This window comes from Mastigoproctus giganteus, chromosome 11 (assembly GCF_048544385.1).
Source record: "Mastigoproctus giganteus isolate SK-2022 chromosome 11, ASM4854438v1, whole genome shotgun sequence".
NCBI classification, from domain to species: Eukaryota; Metazoa; Arthropoda; class Arachnida; order Uropygi; family Thelyphonidae; genus Mastigoproctus; species Mastigoproctus giganteus.
This window is the reverse complement of record NC_143585.1, coordinates 167,914,490-167,931,226: the sequence shown is the minus strand read 5'-3', so window position 1 is coordinate 167,931,226 and position 16,737 is coordinate 167,914,490. Positions and strand designations below refer to the sequence as shown.

Here is a 16,737-nt window from a genome sequence, read left to right as displayed (position 1 = left end):
CCGCAGGGGTCTGTCCTAGGCCTCCTGCTCTGGAACATAGTCTTCGACGAGTTCCTGCACATTAATCTTGGGGAAGTGCACTCACAGGCCTTCGCTGATGATTTAGTAGTCCTTACAATGACTGCAGACTCAAGAGCTCAGCTGGATGACCAGGCAAACAACGCCCTAAATATCTTACAGAAGTGGGCAGAGGACAACTTTCTCCAAATATCAACAGAGAAAACCAAATCAATCCTACTGAAAAGAACCCTCAATGTCAGAAGGACACTCCAAATAAAAATAAAGGGCACCACAATCAACTTTGCCACTGAAATGAAATACCTTGGTGTCGTTTTTGACAGAAAGCTATCATTCCAGCCCCACCTCAAACAAGTCAGGAATAAAATTAGGAAATACTCTGCCATGGTTGCAAGGATCACATGCCACGACTGGGGCCTCAAAAAACGCGTCCTGACGTATTACGAGACCACTTTTAGTATTAGCACTAGTAGAGGCATTTGATGCAAGAAAGCAAGCTTCTGCAGCATCAGCCAAAAAAAAAAAAATAAATAAACCCCACTTCCACTTCACCCCTCTGTTCGTTTGAAATACCTGTCCAGATGAGCCTTAAATTTATTTAGACTATCAACTTCGACAACAAGGGATGGAAGTCTGTTCCACCAACCAACCAACTACCCGTTGGCTAAAGGCAAATTCCCGCACGTCTATCCTACATCTGTCTTTCCTCAATTTGAATTTATGCCGTCTCAGGTGATTATTCTGAGCAGGAGGAAGAATCCCATCAGCATTGAGCATGCTCAAACCATTCAAGGCTTGATACACCTCTATCAGATCACCTCGCTGGTGCCTAGTCTCCAGACACTGTAATTTGCAAAACTTAAGCCTTTCTTCGTAAGAGCACCCCTTTGTTCCATTCACTAATCTTGTTGCCCTTCTCTGTACTCGTTCCAGCAGTTACATCCTTCTTGAAATGAGGCCTCTAGACCTGTATACAGTACTCTAGGTGTGGCCTGACCATTGCCTTATACAAGGAAATAATCACCTCCTTATCCCTGCTAGAAAAATTCCTATATATCATTGACAATACACCATGAGCTACTCTTGCAGCCTGTCTGCACTGCTCAGAAAACTTCATATCTGCCTGCACAACTATCCCCAGGTCCCTTTCATTCTCTACCACTGTCAGTGTAGTACCACAGAGTTGATACGTTACTCTGGGGTTGCTGTTTCCCATATGTAGTACTTGACATTTGTCAATGTTAAACTTCATTTGCCACCTCTCAGCCCATCTGCTCAACCTTTCCAGATCCTGTTGCAGCAGCATAGCATCAGTAGTGTCCTTGACAACCCTGCCAACCTTTGTATCGTCTGCAAACTTGGACATTAAGCTTGATATACCATCATCAATATCATTTGTAAATACAGAAAACAATAATGGACCCAACACTGAATCCTGAGGGACTCCACTAATAACATTAGTCCGCAATGAGCAGTGTCTATTGATTACCACTCTCTGTCTTCTCTCCCTTTATTCCAATGATCACCTATGCGGCCACTATTTGGTATCACAAGACCACTATGGTCATCAATAGAAGGACACTAGAATCAACCCATCGGCCAGTCTTACTCACAGTGACTCGAGCCTGCAACATAGTCAGCACAGAGATCCTCCAGGGGCTGGTTGGTGTCCTCCCATTGGATCTGGAGGCAGTCCGACACAGCCTAATCTACTACTACTCCAAAGGGATTCCTATCACATTCCAAGGATATACAATCGAACTGACAAACGGAAAGAGTATGGAAAAACTGTGACTACAAAAACACCTCCAACAAGAATATCAGAACAGGTGGATGGCCTCCACTGAGGGGGATGTCACAAGGAAATTTTTTCCATACGTTGTCAAGATCTACCCAAAATCTCCAGTTTGGCTTCAGCCGGGACAGGCACTCACCTTTCTACTAACGGGCCATGGGCCCTTCAATGACAAGCTCACCATGCTAGGGCTTCTTGATGACCCACACTGCACCTGTGGAGATGTTGAGAACTGGTCACATCTTATGTATCCAAGGTACAAAGATCTGCGGGGATTATTCTACACGAGATTGACCAGGAGCATCACCTTTTGGACTCGTACAACGAATACAAAATCCTCACAAAATACGTCCAGGACCTCTTTGCGAGAAGAGGAATCCGACGTGCTGACAAACTAGCAAGTGACTGGAACCAGTTTCACTCTTCATGCCACTGTTCCTCTAACAGAAAATGACCATTAACCAGAATGGTACATTCTTCGAAGAATGATTGCAGCTCTGGACAATGCCTACAACCCAGATTGGACCCCAAACCCTAAAACCGTCAAAGAAAACCAAACTTTACCCAATCAACAACCTGGATAGGATACTCTCCGAAAATAAGGACGGAATCCCTAACAAGACTACAACTCGGAATGGACCCTGAACTCCTAAAAAGGAAAACTTTACTGAACTTGACCCAACTACTGGATTCCTTCAACAGACTCTGACTCAGATAGCAGCTCTGCTGCACATGCGTCATTGGAGATCTACCATAACGACCACTATCTGGGAATGAACCTGTGGAAAGGGATTAGATTGATCTTCTGGACAGGATATTGTCCTACCTTTGGCCAGGCCATGATACTGATGTCACCGGACTTAAAGGAAACACATCGGATTCGACCAACTGCAGCCTTGCTGCCTATGCACTATTTGGCGATCAGTACCCTGCTCCTTTGCTGGGTACCTTTATTCCCCTTTCCTGGTGGGGGGAGCCAGACTCCTGTCCCCCTGCCACCCTCTTTTCTTTCTGGTGGAGCCTGGGCCTGCCCCACTGTCACTAACTGGGAGCATCTTCTCTATCGCACCCATTCTTCTGACTTTTCTCCCCAGTCTTCAGTCTCCCTCCCCTACCCTACATCTACACTAGCATATGCCCTACATGTCAAAATTTAACCTTGCAAATTGAATCTCACCCACTGACTTTCGGCCTCTAACATATATACTCTGGTAGGACCTGCCAGAGTATATATAAGCTACTGGGTTCCTGGTCTGCCTCCACGGGGTGTAAGTGGGGCAACGTTGGGCCCCCAACAGGGGTCCAGCGGCTAAACGAACAGAAGAACAATGTATATGACACTAAACGATCCAAGACCCACACACTTTTAAATCTCTGGAATTTACAGCGTACTGTAACACACCACAGCATAAACAACGTGGAGATGGGGGAAATCCCTGGTGCCGCTTGACCTACACTTACACTCTACCATTCCAGTGACTGACAACGTCAGATTCTTGGGATTAATCCTTGACAGGAAGTTAAATTTCTTTGAGCACAAAAAATTTACTCTTTGCTGCTCCTATATAGAGCATTGATCAGATCCTGTTTGGATTATAGTGCTCCAATCTATGATTCTGCCTGAAAGAGTACACTTCGCTGGCGTGAACCTGTACGGCATAGTGCATTGAGGATTGCCCTTGTGCTTTCACCAAGGTAAACTATGGGTGCTTTCACCAAGGTAAACTATGGGTGTTTCACCACCCATAATTTATATATTTAAGCACATGAGCCCCCTCTTTGCTTCTGCAGGAAAACACTACTTCTTAAATATGCAGCCTGAATATAAAGTTGTCAGCATCCTATTGAGCCATACCTCTTTAATCCACCATTACAAAACCTCTATAGAAACAAACCCAGTAAAATAAAACTGGCATGCTTTATTGAATTAATGCAGAATTGGAATGTTCTATTTTCAACAGGCAACAATTAATGAATTACTCCCAACCTCCTTGGACTCCCCCCCTCCTCAGTTAACTTTCGATACTTACCTTCACAAGTGGGAAAAGAATCATCTACTGACACTCAGTGTGAAACAACTCATGCAAGCCATATTCAGAAATACGTTGATTTTTTGCCAATGTGTACTGATGGCTCCAAATCACATTCAGCCGTTAGAGCAACAGCACTATTACCCTCTACTATCATTTTGGCTGCCCTTCCACCTGAGTATAGCAGCTTCTCTGCAGAACTTCATGCAATAAAATTAGCTTTAGACAATCTGAATCTCTACTCATCTCTAAAATGCATTTTATTTACGTACTCTCTCAGCTCAATTACAGCAATGCAAAACTCCTCTTACAGGTTCACAGGTTCACCCTGTGTTAAATCAAATCCGAAGACTCCTATTACAAATTGAAGAATGTCATCAACCAGTGACCTTTTGCTAGATCCCAGCACATTCGGGGATAAAGGGAATGAACTTGCTGATAAAACTGCTAAAAGTCCAACTTTTGATTTAACCTCCATTCTAGTTCCAGCCTCTGACTACAGTTATATTATACTAACAGCATGTCTCGCACAGTGGAAATGGCACACCGAAACCAATAATAAACTCTACTAATTATAACTTCCACCTGAGTATAGCAGCTTCTCTGCAGAACTTCATGCAATAAAATTAGCTTTAGACAATCTGAATCTCAACCCATCTCTAAAATACGTTTTATTTACGGCTCTCTCAGCTCAATTACAACAATGCAAAACTCCTCCTACATGGTTCACTCCATGTTAAATCAAATCCGAAGATTCCTATTACAAATTGAAGAATGCCGTCAATCAGTGACCTTTTGCTAGATCCCAGCACATTCGGGAATAAAGGGGAACGAACTTGCTGATAATTATGAGAGCTTCTTTGGACTCAGGGGAGGTACCCATAGACTGGAGATGTGCAAATGTAACCCCAATTCACAAAGGAGGATCAAAGGCTGACACAAGTAATTATAGACCTGTTAGTTTAACTTCTGTTCCAGGTAAATTAATGGAGGCACTGGTTAAAGAAGCACTGCAGGATCATCTAGACAAGAATTCAGTTATAGCTCAGACGCAGCATGGTTTTGTTAAGGGCAGGTCTTGCCTGACCAATTTGATTGGATACTATGATGTAGTCACAAAAGAACTGGATGCAGGGAATAACTTTGATATTATATATTTGGATCTTAGAAAGGCTTTTGATACTGTTGCACATGGAAGACTGCTGCACAAATTGGAGCAGTGTGGCATTGGAGGCAAATTGCTGCTATGGATAAGGGGATGGTTGAGTGGCAGAAGACAGAGAGTGGTAATCAATGGACACTGCTCATCGTGGACTAATGTTATTAGTGGAGTTCCTCAGGGTTCAGTGTTGGGTCCGTTGTTGTTTTCGGTGTTTATGAATGATATTGATGATGGGATATCAAGTTTAATGTCCAAGTTTGCAGATGATACAAAGGTTGGCAGGGTTGTTAAGGACACTACTGACGCTATGCTGCTGCAACAGGATCTGGAAAGGTTGAACAGATGGGCTGAGAGGTGGCAAATGAAGTTTAACATTGACAAATGTAAAGTACTACATATGGGAAACAGTAACCCCAGAGCAACGTATCAACTCTGCGGTACTACACTGACAGTGGTGGAGAATGAAAAGGACCTGGGGATAATTGTGCAGGCAGATATGAAGTTCTCTGAGCAGTGCAGACGAGCTGCAAGAGTAGCCCATGGTGTCTTGTCAATGATAAAGAGGAATTTTTCTAGCAGGGATAAGGAGGTGATTATTCCCTTGTATAAGGCAATGGTTAGGCCACATCTTGAGTACTGTATACAGGTCTGGAGGCCTCATGTCAGGAAGGATGTGGAGCTGCTGGAACGGGTACAGAGAAGGGCAACAAGATTAGTGAATGGAACAAAGGGTTGCTCTTACGAAGAAAGGCTTAAGTTTTGCAAATTACAGAGTCTGGAGACTAGGCACCGGAGAGGTGATCTGATAGAGGCGTATAAGGCTTTGAATGGTTTGAGCATGCTCAATGCCAATGGGATTCTTCATCTTGCTCAGAATAATCAGCTCAGAGGGCATAAATTCAAATTGAGGAAGAACGGATGTCGGATAGATGTGCGGAAATTTGCCTTTGGCCAGCGGGTGGTTGGTTGGTGGAACCGACTTCCATCACTTGTTGTTGAAGTTGATAGCCTAAACAAATTTAAAGCTCAACTGGACAGGTATTTCTAACGAACGGAGGGGTGAAATGGTAGTGGTGTGTGTGTTTTTTTTTTTTTTTTTTTTTTTTGGCTGATGCTGAATAAGCTTGCTTTCTTGCATCATATGCCTCTACTAATGCTAATGCTAATAAAACTGCTAAAAGCCCGACTTTTGATTTAACCTCTATTCTCGTTCCAGCCTATGACTACAGTTATATCATAAAAACAGCATATCTCGCACAGTGGAAAGAGCTATGGCACACTGAAACCAATAATAAACTCTACCAATTATAATACACACGGCGCCTCCGTAGCCAGGTGGACTAGCTCTGTAGCACATGCTTCTTCATTAGACCGGGGTTCGAGCCCATGACCACCGAATACGGATTATGCGGAAAGGTCAGAGATAGACCACCGCATATTCCTGGAGCAATATGGCCTTGGTTGCTAATGCTCCTGGTGGGACTGTTAGTAATCCTGGGTATAATTTCCATGCACAAGTACATGGTGGGTGACCACCCAGGTGTGAACCAACGTAAGCAAGGGTCGAGGTGTGGCGCCACACCACATGGAGGAACGCCGCCCCTCTGTGTTACCAGGCAGTACTAGGTGGTAGATGACTCTCATCAACCGGTGAAATACCACCACTTTGCTTATTGGAGGCTTGAAGTGGTGGAACCCATGTTTAGTCTCTAGAGCTAAGTTCCAATCAACCCTTCCCTATCTCTTCCACCATGCAGTATGATTGATGACTTTTGAGGTTATGATGAACGTCGTGGCGAGATCCAATATTCCTTATATTTCTAGGATACAGCTCTAAAACGGTATTCGCAGGCCATCCGCTACACCAGACCGAACCTATTGGTAACTCTCTAGGAGGCTTCCGGATCAGCTAGTGTATAATCTTGCTATCTCTACTCTGCCAGATAGTGACTGGAGGGAGTCCGAGTAGTGTGCATGCGGGGAGCATTGTCGAGGCCATGTTATGTCAAGGATCTGGGTATATTCTTACCATGTGTATGCCATATCCAAAAATTCCATTACTTCATACAGCATGTCCCACCCTTTTTCTTACTATTGAATACACCATGAATTGTCAAACTAATAGAACAAGCTTATCTGCGAAAAGATCTAAACCTCCCAAGCACTTCCTAATTCATTTCTCATATATACGTGGTCTCAATTCTAATCTCAATGATGTCCCTTTCCACTTGCAGTCTGCCAAACCCCATGTACTTTTTCTGACAGAATCTCAGTTATTTGTTGATTCAGCTACTGCTCATCTCAGATGCCCAAATTATTCGCTGTATGATTCCTTTCGCCTCAAAGGTGGTACTTGTGCATATGTCCGTTCTGATATTCCCTGTCAGAGACTTGGCAATTTGGAATCTCCTCTCTTTGATCTTCTCTAAGTAAAAATCTCTCTACCTCATTGTGTCAAATTCATCTGTTGCCTCTAACATTCTCCCAACTCCACTGATCACTTGGAGCTGTTTGACTTTCTCCAGTCCAACTTTCCTAACAGTGAGGTAATTTTCCTTGGTGATTTTAATGTTCACAACTCCAGCTGGCTTCCGTTTTCTAGTCAAACTGACCCAGCAGGTCGAGATGCTGAGGCTTTTGCAATTACTAATGACCTAGTACAGATTGTTCATTTACCTACAAGAATACCAGACAATCCTAATCATACAGCCAATACGCTTGATCTTTTTCTCACAAACAACCCTTCTAAGTACACGGTCGAAGTGAGAGGTCGTTTAGGCACTTCAGATCACAACTTGGTGATTGTGTCTTCTCCATGGCTATTCCCAACCACGTGTTGTTTGGCATTACAAGATTGCAAAATGGGATGACCTGCGAGACTTCTTTTCTTCTTTTCCTTAGTCGGATTACTGTTTCAAAACTTCTGATGTCAACGATTGCTCAGACCGTGTCAGTGAAATTATTCTTGCAGGAATGGAATTCTTTATCCCACACTCCACTTTAAAATCTCATCCTTTATCTAAACCTTGGTTTTCCAATAAATGTGCTAAGGCCGTTCAAGAGAAGAATGTTGCATATTGTAATTGGCTTGTTTCTAATTCTTCAGTTTCATTTTCTGCCTACACCAAAGCTCGCAACAATTGTAAAGCAGTTATTAATCAGTCCGAGCTAGAGTTTGAACAGGCTAAGAGTAGAAAACTTGCTTCTTGCCCTAATGGTAGCCGAGCATTCTGGTCTCTTGCCAAAGCTATTGGCCGCAAATTTTACCCATCTCTGCTCGCACCTCTGTCCAAACCAGATGGTTCTGTTGTCACTTCAACCAAGGATAAAGCTGACCTGCTAGCATCCCATTTTTCTTCCAGCTCATGTATTAATGATCTTGGTAAAACACCTCCCACCATTCCCAACACGCTCCATTCAATGCCTCCTGTGGTCTTCCGTCAAAAGGATATCAGAAGGATTTTGATCAATCTTGATGCTAAGAAAGCTCCAGGTCCTGATGGTATTTTTCCTCTTGTTCTCAAAACCTGTGCTCCTGAACTTACTCCTATTCTTTGCCGCCTTTTTTCACTTTCTGATTCCAAAGGTGTTTTTCCTTCTACTTAGAAATTTGCTCATATCCAGCCAGTTCCTAAAAAGGGTGACAAATCCCTCCCATCCAATTATCATCCCATGGCAATTACTTCTACTCTTTCTAAAGTAATGGAGAAATCAAATAACCGCCAACTCTTAAACTACCCAGAAACCTACTGCCTGATCAATGATCGCCAGTATGGATTCCGTCAGTGTCGATCCGCTGGTGATATCCTGGCTTATGTTACCCAGTTATGGACTAATTCAATGGAAAGGTTCGGTGAAACACAAGTAGTTGCTCTTGACATCTCAAAGGCTTTTGATCGTGTTTGGCATAAAGGTCTTCTAAACAAGCTTCCATCTTAATGGTTTGCCAACTGTTTTTAGTAATTGGTTATCCAGTTTTCTCTCTGATCGTTCACTGAGGGTGATGGTAGCTGGCTCTCTATTAATGACCTTCTTCCATTGACTGGAAATCCTATCCATAGTTTTGCAGATGATAGCACATTGCATGCCACTTTTCATTTTGAGAAACCTTGTCCTGCTCAATCAGCTTCGACTTCTCGAAAATCTGCTACCAATTCCTTAAATGCTGATCTTCGGGTAATTTTCCAGTGGGGCAAAGACAACTTAGTTGATTTCAACCCTTCAAAAACTCAGTCTTGTCTTATATCTCGCAAAAAGGATTCTTTTGCTCCTATGCTTATCTTTAGTGACACTCCGATTTCTAGGCAAAATGATATATCTGTTTTGGGCATTACCCTGACTTCTAATCTCTCTTGGCAGAAGCACATTACAAATATTGCTTCCTCTGCATCTAAAAAACTTGGTTTTCTCTTTCGCTCTCGGCGTTACTTTTCTTCCAAACAGCTGCTCACTCTGTATAAATTGCAAATCCGCCCTGCCATGGAATATTGTTCCCACATCTGGGGTTCTGCCCCCTAAACCTCTCTCAGGCTGCTTGATTCCATTCAGAAGAGGGCAGTTAGGTTAATTAATGATCCATCTCTAACAGTCTCTCCACTCGCTTACTCATAGACGTACTGTTTCTGCTGCATGCCTCTTCTACAGATACTTCCATGGGCACTGTTCTTCTGATTTGGCTTCTATAATTCCCGCTCTCTCTTTCATAACAGTCCGAACACGTGCTGCCACCAGCCAACATCGATTTACTGTCCAACTTCAAACTCACAGAACCAACTTTTCATCTTCCTCATTTATTCATTCAACTGCTGTTTTCTGGAACAACCTTCCTTCATACGTATTTCCTGAAAATTACAATCTACAGAAGTTCAAGCCCAATGTCAACAAATATCTTCGTTTGTCTTCTCAACTTCCAACCCAAGCACAGTACTAAGTACTATAGGTTCTAATACCTCTCGTGTTTGGGGTTCACATAAAAAAACAAAAAAAAAAAAAAAACAAACTAACAAATTATAACACTATCCAAAGCATTGGCACTCTAGCACCAAAACAATGTGAAGAGAAGAAGTGGTACTTGCAGAAGCACGAATCGGACACACATATCTGACCCACCTCCATCTGCTCAGAGGCGAAGTTCCTCCTGAGTGTTCATACTGTTCAAAAAATTTAACAGTCAAACATATTCTGATTGACTGCCCTCACTATCAACAGGACAGAATATCCATCCAGTATTTCCTGAGAAATCTATGAGAACTAATGACGTTACAACATATTATTGGAGATGATGCAAATATCAACGAGTTTTTCTGTTATCTGAAAATAATTGGACTATATGAAAAATTCTAAAATATATGTCTGCGAACACAACCAAGTGGTTATGCCGAAATTTTGTTTTTAGTATATTCATGTGAATAGGCACATTATAGCCATAGCAGCGTATGCGCCGTTAAACCCCCATAACACGCACGCACGCACTGCTTTCCTGGTGATGAAATGGCTGTATTTGTCACAGTGTACTAAGATGGAGTTGAACTGACATTCAGGTGCCATGCTACGTAAGATACTATACTTCTCCACACACACACACACACACACACACACACACACACACACACACACACACACACACACACACACACACACACACACACACTTCTGATACCACTCCAGATTAATAGATTTACATCTAGAACTTGTTCCTGCCTTGCCAATCTTGTTTTTGGATAACTTTAATGCTCCTTGAAGACTTTTTCTCTTTGTGGACCAATTTGGGCAGCACTGGATAAAGACATAGTCGAGCATACCACTTTTTTTTTTCTTTATGTTATTTTCTTTTTTATATTTCTTTGTCTTCTGCTGTCCTGTGTATGTGTGTGTGTGCTCATGCTGATGTTGGCTTGCTGGCACGGGTTCTTTTGTATGGTTCAAAACTCGCTTTGGACATAGTGCATGACCGTTGAGGTTGGCCACAGTACATGAACATTTCTGGCCTACCTCCCCGTGGTGTAGAGACACTGGGCAGGCTATCCAGGTGATTGCTTTCCTGGTGACGAAATGACTGTAGTGGAGTTGGACTAAGGTGGAGTTGAACTGACATTCAGGTGCCATGCTACATAAGATACTATACATGTCTACATACATCTTTGGCTCCAATCAGTACGATTGGGGTCATCAGCAAAGGCAACTGAGTCTATGATACCAAGATCTCCATTAAGGATCTCCAAGAACCTAGAGGAATATTCCAGAAGGGTCCCAGCATGGAAACCTGCACTTAGCCCCTTTGGAGACTTGTCTCATAATGGATTGGAAATGGGTTGTAACAGTGATGGTTCTGTCCTCTAAGTAATTTTTGATGCATCTGTGTGGTTCAATGGATTGGACTCTCTTCATGTGGAAAAAATCATTCTAATAATGCTCTGCCACCATATGGTGTCAAATGCTCCTTCAAAGTAGGTATCTACAGAAAGGCAGCAGAGAGTGTGTATGGGATCATGTCAACTATGTATAAAGAAATTTTTGCCGTTATGACATTTCAGTTTATAAGACAATTTGGGGCACAACGTTTTGCTGTATGTGACAATTTGGTGAAAGATAGTTGGTGGCTGTTACTTCAATTTTGTTAATACAGCAATTCAGTGTATCACCTATAGACCAGAAATTAAGAAAATCAATAAAGTAAAAGGTTCGGGAAACAGAGAAATATTGGTCACTTAGATGGGAAAAATGCAAAAATTTAGAAAATAATTGATTGACTCCCATCTTGTGCTCTCTTTTTTCTTGTCTGATCAAAAATTTTTAGATACTTTAAAATTTAATCCTAACTTATGGCTCTTTATCAATATTGCAATATACCTGTTAAGTAAATCCTTAGATTTCCACTCTTAATATCATTAGTACCAAATGTACACAACATCACCTTTTTTTTGCTTTTAAAAAACTGTTCTACAACATTAAATATTTTCCCTGGCAGACATCTAGTCCTATTCCACTTCTCCTTTTTGCACAGTGTATTTCCCATTTCCCAGCCTGTAGAGTCACTGACAATACTAAAGTATTGTGGGACTGGCCTTCCGATGTCGGTGATTCTGCTGTGCTTTCTGAGTATAGGCTCCAGTATTCAGTTGGGCAGGTGAGTGCTGATAGGTCTTTCATTTTAATTCCTTCAAGAGCATTAGCCATTTTCTTGAAGTTTGACTATTTGCCCATCAGAATGCTGATATAAAATGACATTGAATAGCTTTAATGAAGAAAACTTTAATTAATATTAAATATTAGACTTTCCCTTTTAATTAATATTCTTTTTATCTCATTTTATATAATGTGTTACAAAATTTTTAAAAGATTAAATATTAAATATACCAGTTTATAAAAATTAAAAGAGAAATACATGTAATAAAATATTAAATTAAAAAAAAAATTACACATTTATTATTATATAGAAGAAGCCCTTATTCGTCATCGTAACTGTGTTTCTAGAACTGTGATGAATATCAAAAATAATGAAAAACAGACCACTCAACTTTTGTATGTATTAGTTTGCATATGTCATATATTCCACAAAAGGAAAAAAATATATTTATGTCTTCACTCAGCTTCAATTCATTGTTACTGGCTGCACCTCAAAATGTAGTTGTAATTAATAATTTTATTTTTAGAAATTAGATTCACGTGTAATTACTTCAGAGGAAGGAGCCATAGAACTCTGAAATGTAAGGTATTTCTGTGTAATTAGTTAGTATTTATTAAATTATCTAAATTGCAAGCAATTTAGATAATTTACTGTATTACTTGCAAATATGGGCTAATCCAGTAAATTTTATTTAAGTTTATATATGTATTTTTTAGGATGCAGAGGATAAAAAATGAGAAAAGACAGAAAGATCTTCAGAGGAAGCAAAAAATATCTGAAAATAGGAAACATTTAGCAAATGTTAGGTGAGCAAAACAGAATTTTTCTTTTAAGTGATATTTAAATAAAATAAGCTTGTTCCCTTGCATGATTTGCCACTAATAATACTGATACTAAAATATTGCACATCCAAGGTGGACCTTACACATCTGATTTATTTAAAGACCATATGTGTAATTGGTTTCACCTCTGTAGAGTTGAGGAGTTATGTGGCAAAGATATTATAATGATTCTACTCACTTAGCACTTCACTGTTTTGAAATAGGAAAATAAAATAATCTTTTGAATCATGAAAGGACACATTGCAAGCTAAGATGATCTTCTCTTTGAAGCATGTATTTTCACATTTCTGGATTGGTGAACTAAAGAGCCACAAGGTAAATGAAAGAATACAATGAAAATATATGATTTCATAAACACTTTTGTGTGCTGCACCCCATCTTGTTTGAAGCCACACACTAGGCATCTTCATTTAAAAGAACCGTGGCACATAACATTTCATTAATAACACACAAAGCACTTACTAAACAAGTTCTGAAGATTTCACTGGGTAAGGGCTTTGTGTGTTAGTGTTTTGCATAGCTAGGACAATAGCTTTTCAGCACAATTTGTGACAGGTTTAGAGAGATTGCTGAAATACAGTGTACTGTGATTGTTTTAAATGTTGGTGCCTTATGAATTCCCGATGAGTTGTGGACCTATATAAAATTCTTTATTCTGTCATTTATGTTTTAGCTTTTAGTTCACTAATCCAGCAATCGGCCATGACTTTTGAAATCATTGGTTTTTTTTTTTTTTTTAATGCAGTGCAGTGTTATATAAGTAGACTGTAATTTTGCATATCTGCTTCCCTTACTCATGCATTTGAAATAATAGTAGTGGCTCTTGAGTAATAGAAATGTGCGAAGTAGTTCATAAATGTTAACTGAGGACATGATTAATGAATTATGATTAGTAGTTTTACAGGGTCAGTCATTATATTTACTGTTTTACACATGAATGGTATAGAACTCATGACTGAATCCTGTCACATTTTATGACAGAAAAGGCAAAAACTGACAGGACTGTCAGAAAAGATAATCTACCAAGGGCTGAAAGAAAATATGGACTATACCAATACTGACTATTGTGGGACCGAAGTCTCATCATATTCTAGAGAGCAGGAAGATCACAACCCTTCATATGCTTAAAAGACAAAAGAAGGATATCTGGCCTCACTTCCTTATACAGTAGTGTCGAAAATTCGAACGTCAATAATTCGAAACATCAGTAATCCAAAGGAGCCAACATTTATTTATTTTTTTTATGCTGGTGCCATAAAATAATTACAGTAAGTGCCGGTTATGGTGATCACATTTGAGAATTGAATTTTGATTCTATTAAATGGCAATTCTAATAAGCGAAAACCTGAGAAATATTATCCACAATCTATAAAAACGAAGATTTAAAGCACCAGTTTACACTTTTATTGCCTTATCAATTAACAAAATTAAATGATATGTGAAAATCGACAAGCGATCAACAAACTGAATGCTATCCAACTCAACTACTCTTGCTGAAAAGAGTGAGATCCAGCAACAAAGAAATGAAGCTAAAAAAATTGGGGCAGCAAAAAATAAGTTATTATTTTTGTTAAAGGCCTATACATATGTGTCATTGTGGCTGAAAGTTCCATTCGTTTTGTTACCTATGAATAAAAATACTACAACTTAGTGTAGTAAATTTTTAGTCTTCAGAACAGTATTTTTGATAAGTTCGAAAATCCGAACAAATCAGAAGTTGAATGTACCCACGGTCCTTAGTTCGTATTATTGACGCTCTGCTGTAATACATTCATTGACTGACCAGACAGTCAGAAAGTTCCCTGCTTTTCTGATCCTGAAATATTTAGAGAATGCTGCTGGTTGTTGTTGTTATTTGGTTTTTAGGAGCATTAGTAACTAAGGCCATATTGCTCCGGGGATATGCAGTGGTCATTCCCTGACCTTTCCGCATCCTCCGTATTTAGTGGTCACAGGCTTGAACCCGGGTCTAATCAAGAAGCGTGTGTTACGCACTGCTGCTCCTGCCCACCTGGCTATGGAGGTGCCAATGCTACGGGCTCACTGAAAATGGTTCACTGAGTAAAATCAGGTTACCTGCTTGTTGAAACAATGCAACACAAGCACTCTGAACAGTTGCTTAAATTGAAAACACTTGGAGGAATCCCATACAAGTGTCCCCTCATGCCACCTGAAACTACTCAAAAGGAGTAATAACAGAATGGGACCTTCTACATGCATCTGATGAAGAGATTAAACAGGAACTCTCAGATCAAAACATTAGGTCAAGGGAATCTAATTAAAAGGGTCGACTTATTACTTCCAACAAGAAACATCGTACTAAAGTTAAAATTGCCAAATCCGCTTCTGTAAAAGCAGATATCTGAACTCTCATATCAGACTGCATATACCGAACCTTATCAGATTTTTTTTTTTTATGTAAACCCCAAAGGAAGGATGTAGATTTGCTTGAACGTGTACAGGGAAGGGCAACAAGATTGGTGAGGGGGAATGAAGGGATCCTCTTACCAAGCAAGGCCTGAACAGGCATTTGGAGGGAATGGTGTGATTTTTTTTTTTTTTTTTTTGCTGATGCTGCATAAGCTCATACACTTGCTTTCTTGCATCACATTCCACTACTACTACATTTCCTACCCATAGCTTATATATTGACGCTCATGAGTCCCCTCTTTGCCTCCCAGAAAAACATTACTTCATACTTAAGTATGAAGCCAAAATACAAAGTTGCTGTCCGCGTCTTATTGAGCCATACCGCTTTAATCCACCACTGCAAAATGCCTATAGAAATAAACCAGTAAAATAAAACAAGCAGATAATTAACAAAGTTGGAATGTTCCTATTTTCAACAGGCAACAAGTAATGAATTACTCTCAACCACTTTGGATTCCCCACCTCAATTAATATGCGATACTTATCTTCACAAGTGGGGAAAGACTCACTTACCGACACTCAATGTGAAACAACTCCATGCAAGCCATATTCAGAAATATACTGATTTTTTGCCAATACAGGAATTCCCCGAATTACATAATGGTTGCGTTCCACGGAATGCTACATATGTTGGGGAATTTCCACCATGCTTGTACAGCACTAGCAACTATGCTCGCTGAATTGATTGAATCAAAAAAGAAATGTTTGGCGAACATGTAAATAGAATTATTTATTGTATTTATTAGTAAAGGATAGCGAATGCTAGAAAGTGGTACTCACCTAGAATTAATCTTCGAAGGCAGCGTGGTTAATATTTAAGTTGAATTGTTAAGTTGAATAAAATTAAAAGGGGGGAAATAGGTAAGTGTTCACTGAGTTAAAATAAGCGCAAGGAAACAGAAGCATACACATCCAATCCTTGGTTGTCATTGAAGTAAAGAAGCAGAAGAATGATTGAAAACTAAATAGGTGAATACGGTGAAGCCAGTTGGCTTCACCGTATCAGGCAAGAACTCAGCATTGTTACGAGCCTATATGAGAGCTTGAAGGACAGGGTGGATGCCCTCGAAGGATCTAAATTGAAGGGCCCATGAAGCTCTCAGATGCCCACATCAACACCAGAGCTTGCACTTGTCATCATGCAACACAGTGGCAACCCCCCAATGCAGAATGCACTGGTCCCACAGGAACTAGTAGTTGTTGGTGACTCTGTTGTCAGGGAAACGGGGAACATGCATGAAGTTCCCCGTTTCAACTAGTGGTTCCTTTTTCTGCAGATTCTTGATGCATGAAGAATCACTAGTGATAATCAAATCAAGAGTATTACTCCCTGT

The 16,737-nt window shown here is 40.3% G+C and overlaps 1 protein-coding gene across 4 annotated transcripts in view; it reads left to right on the top strand.

The window, feature by feature from the left end:
* Positions 1-16,737, top strand: part of LOC150078561 (uncharacterized) — a 773,569-nt gene that overhangs the window by 211,902 nt on the left and 544,930 nt on the right. For all 4 annotated transcript variants that reach the window (XM_090385507.1, XM_090385508.1, XM_090385509.1 and 1 more), the window contains exon 6: positions 12,848-12,937. In XM_090385507.1, the coding sequence (XP_090241633.1) occupies positions 12,848-12,937 (90 nt within the window). The remainder of the gene's footprint in view (positions 1-12,847; positions 12,938-16,737) is intronic.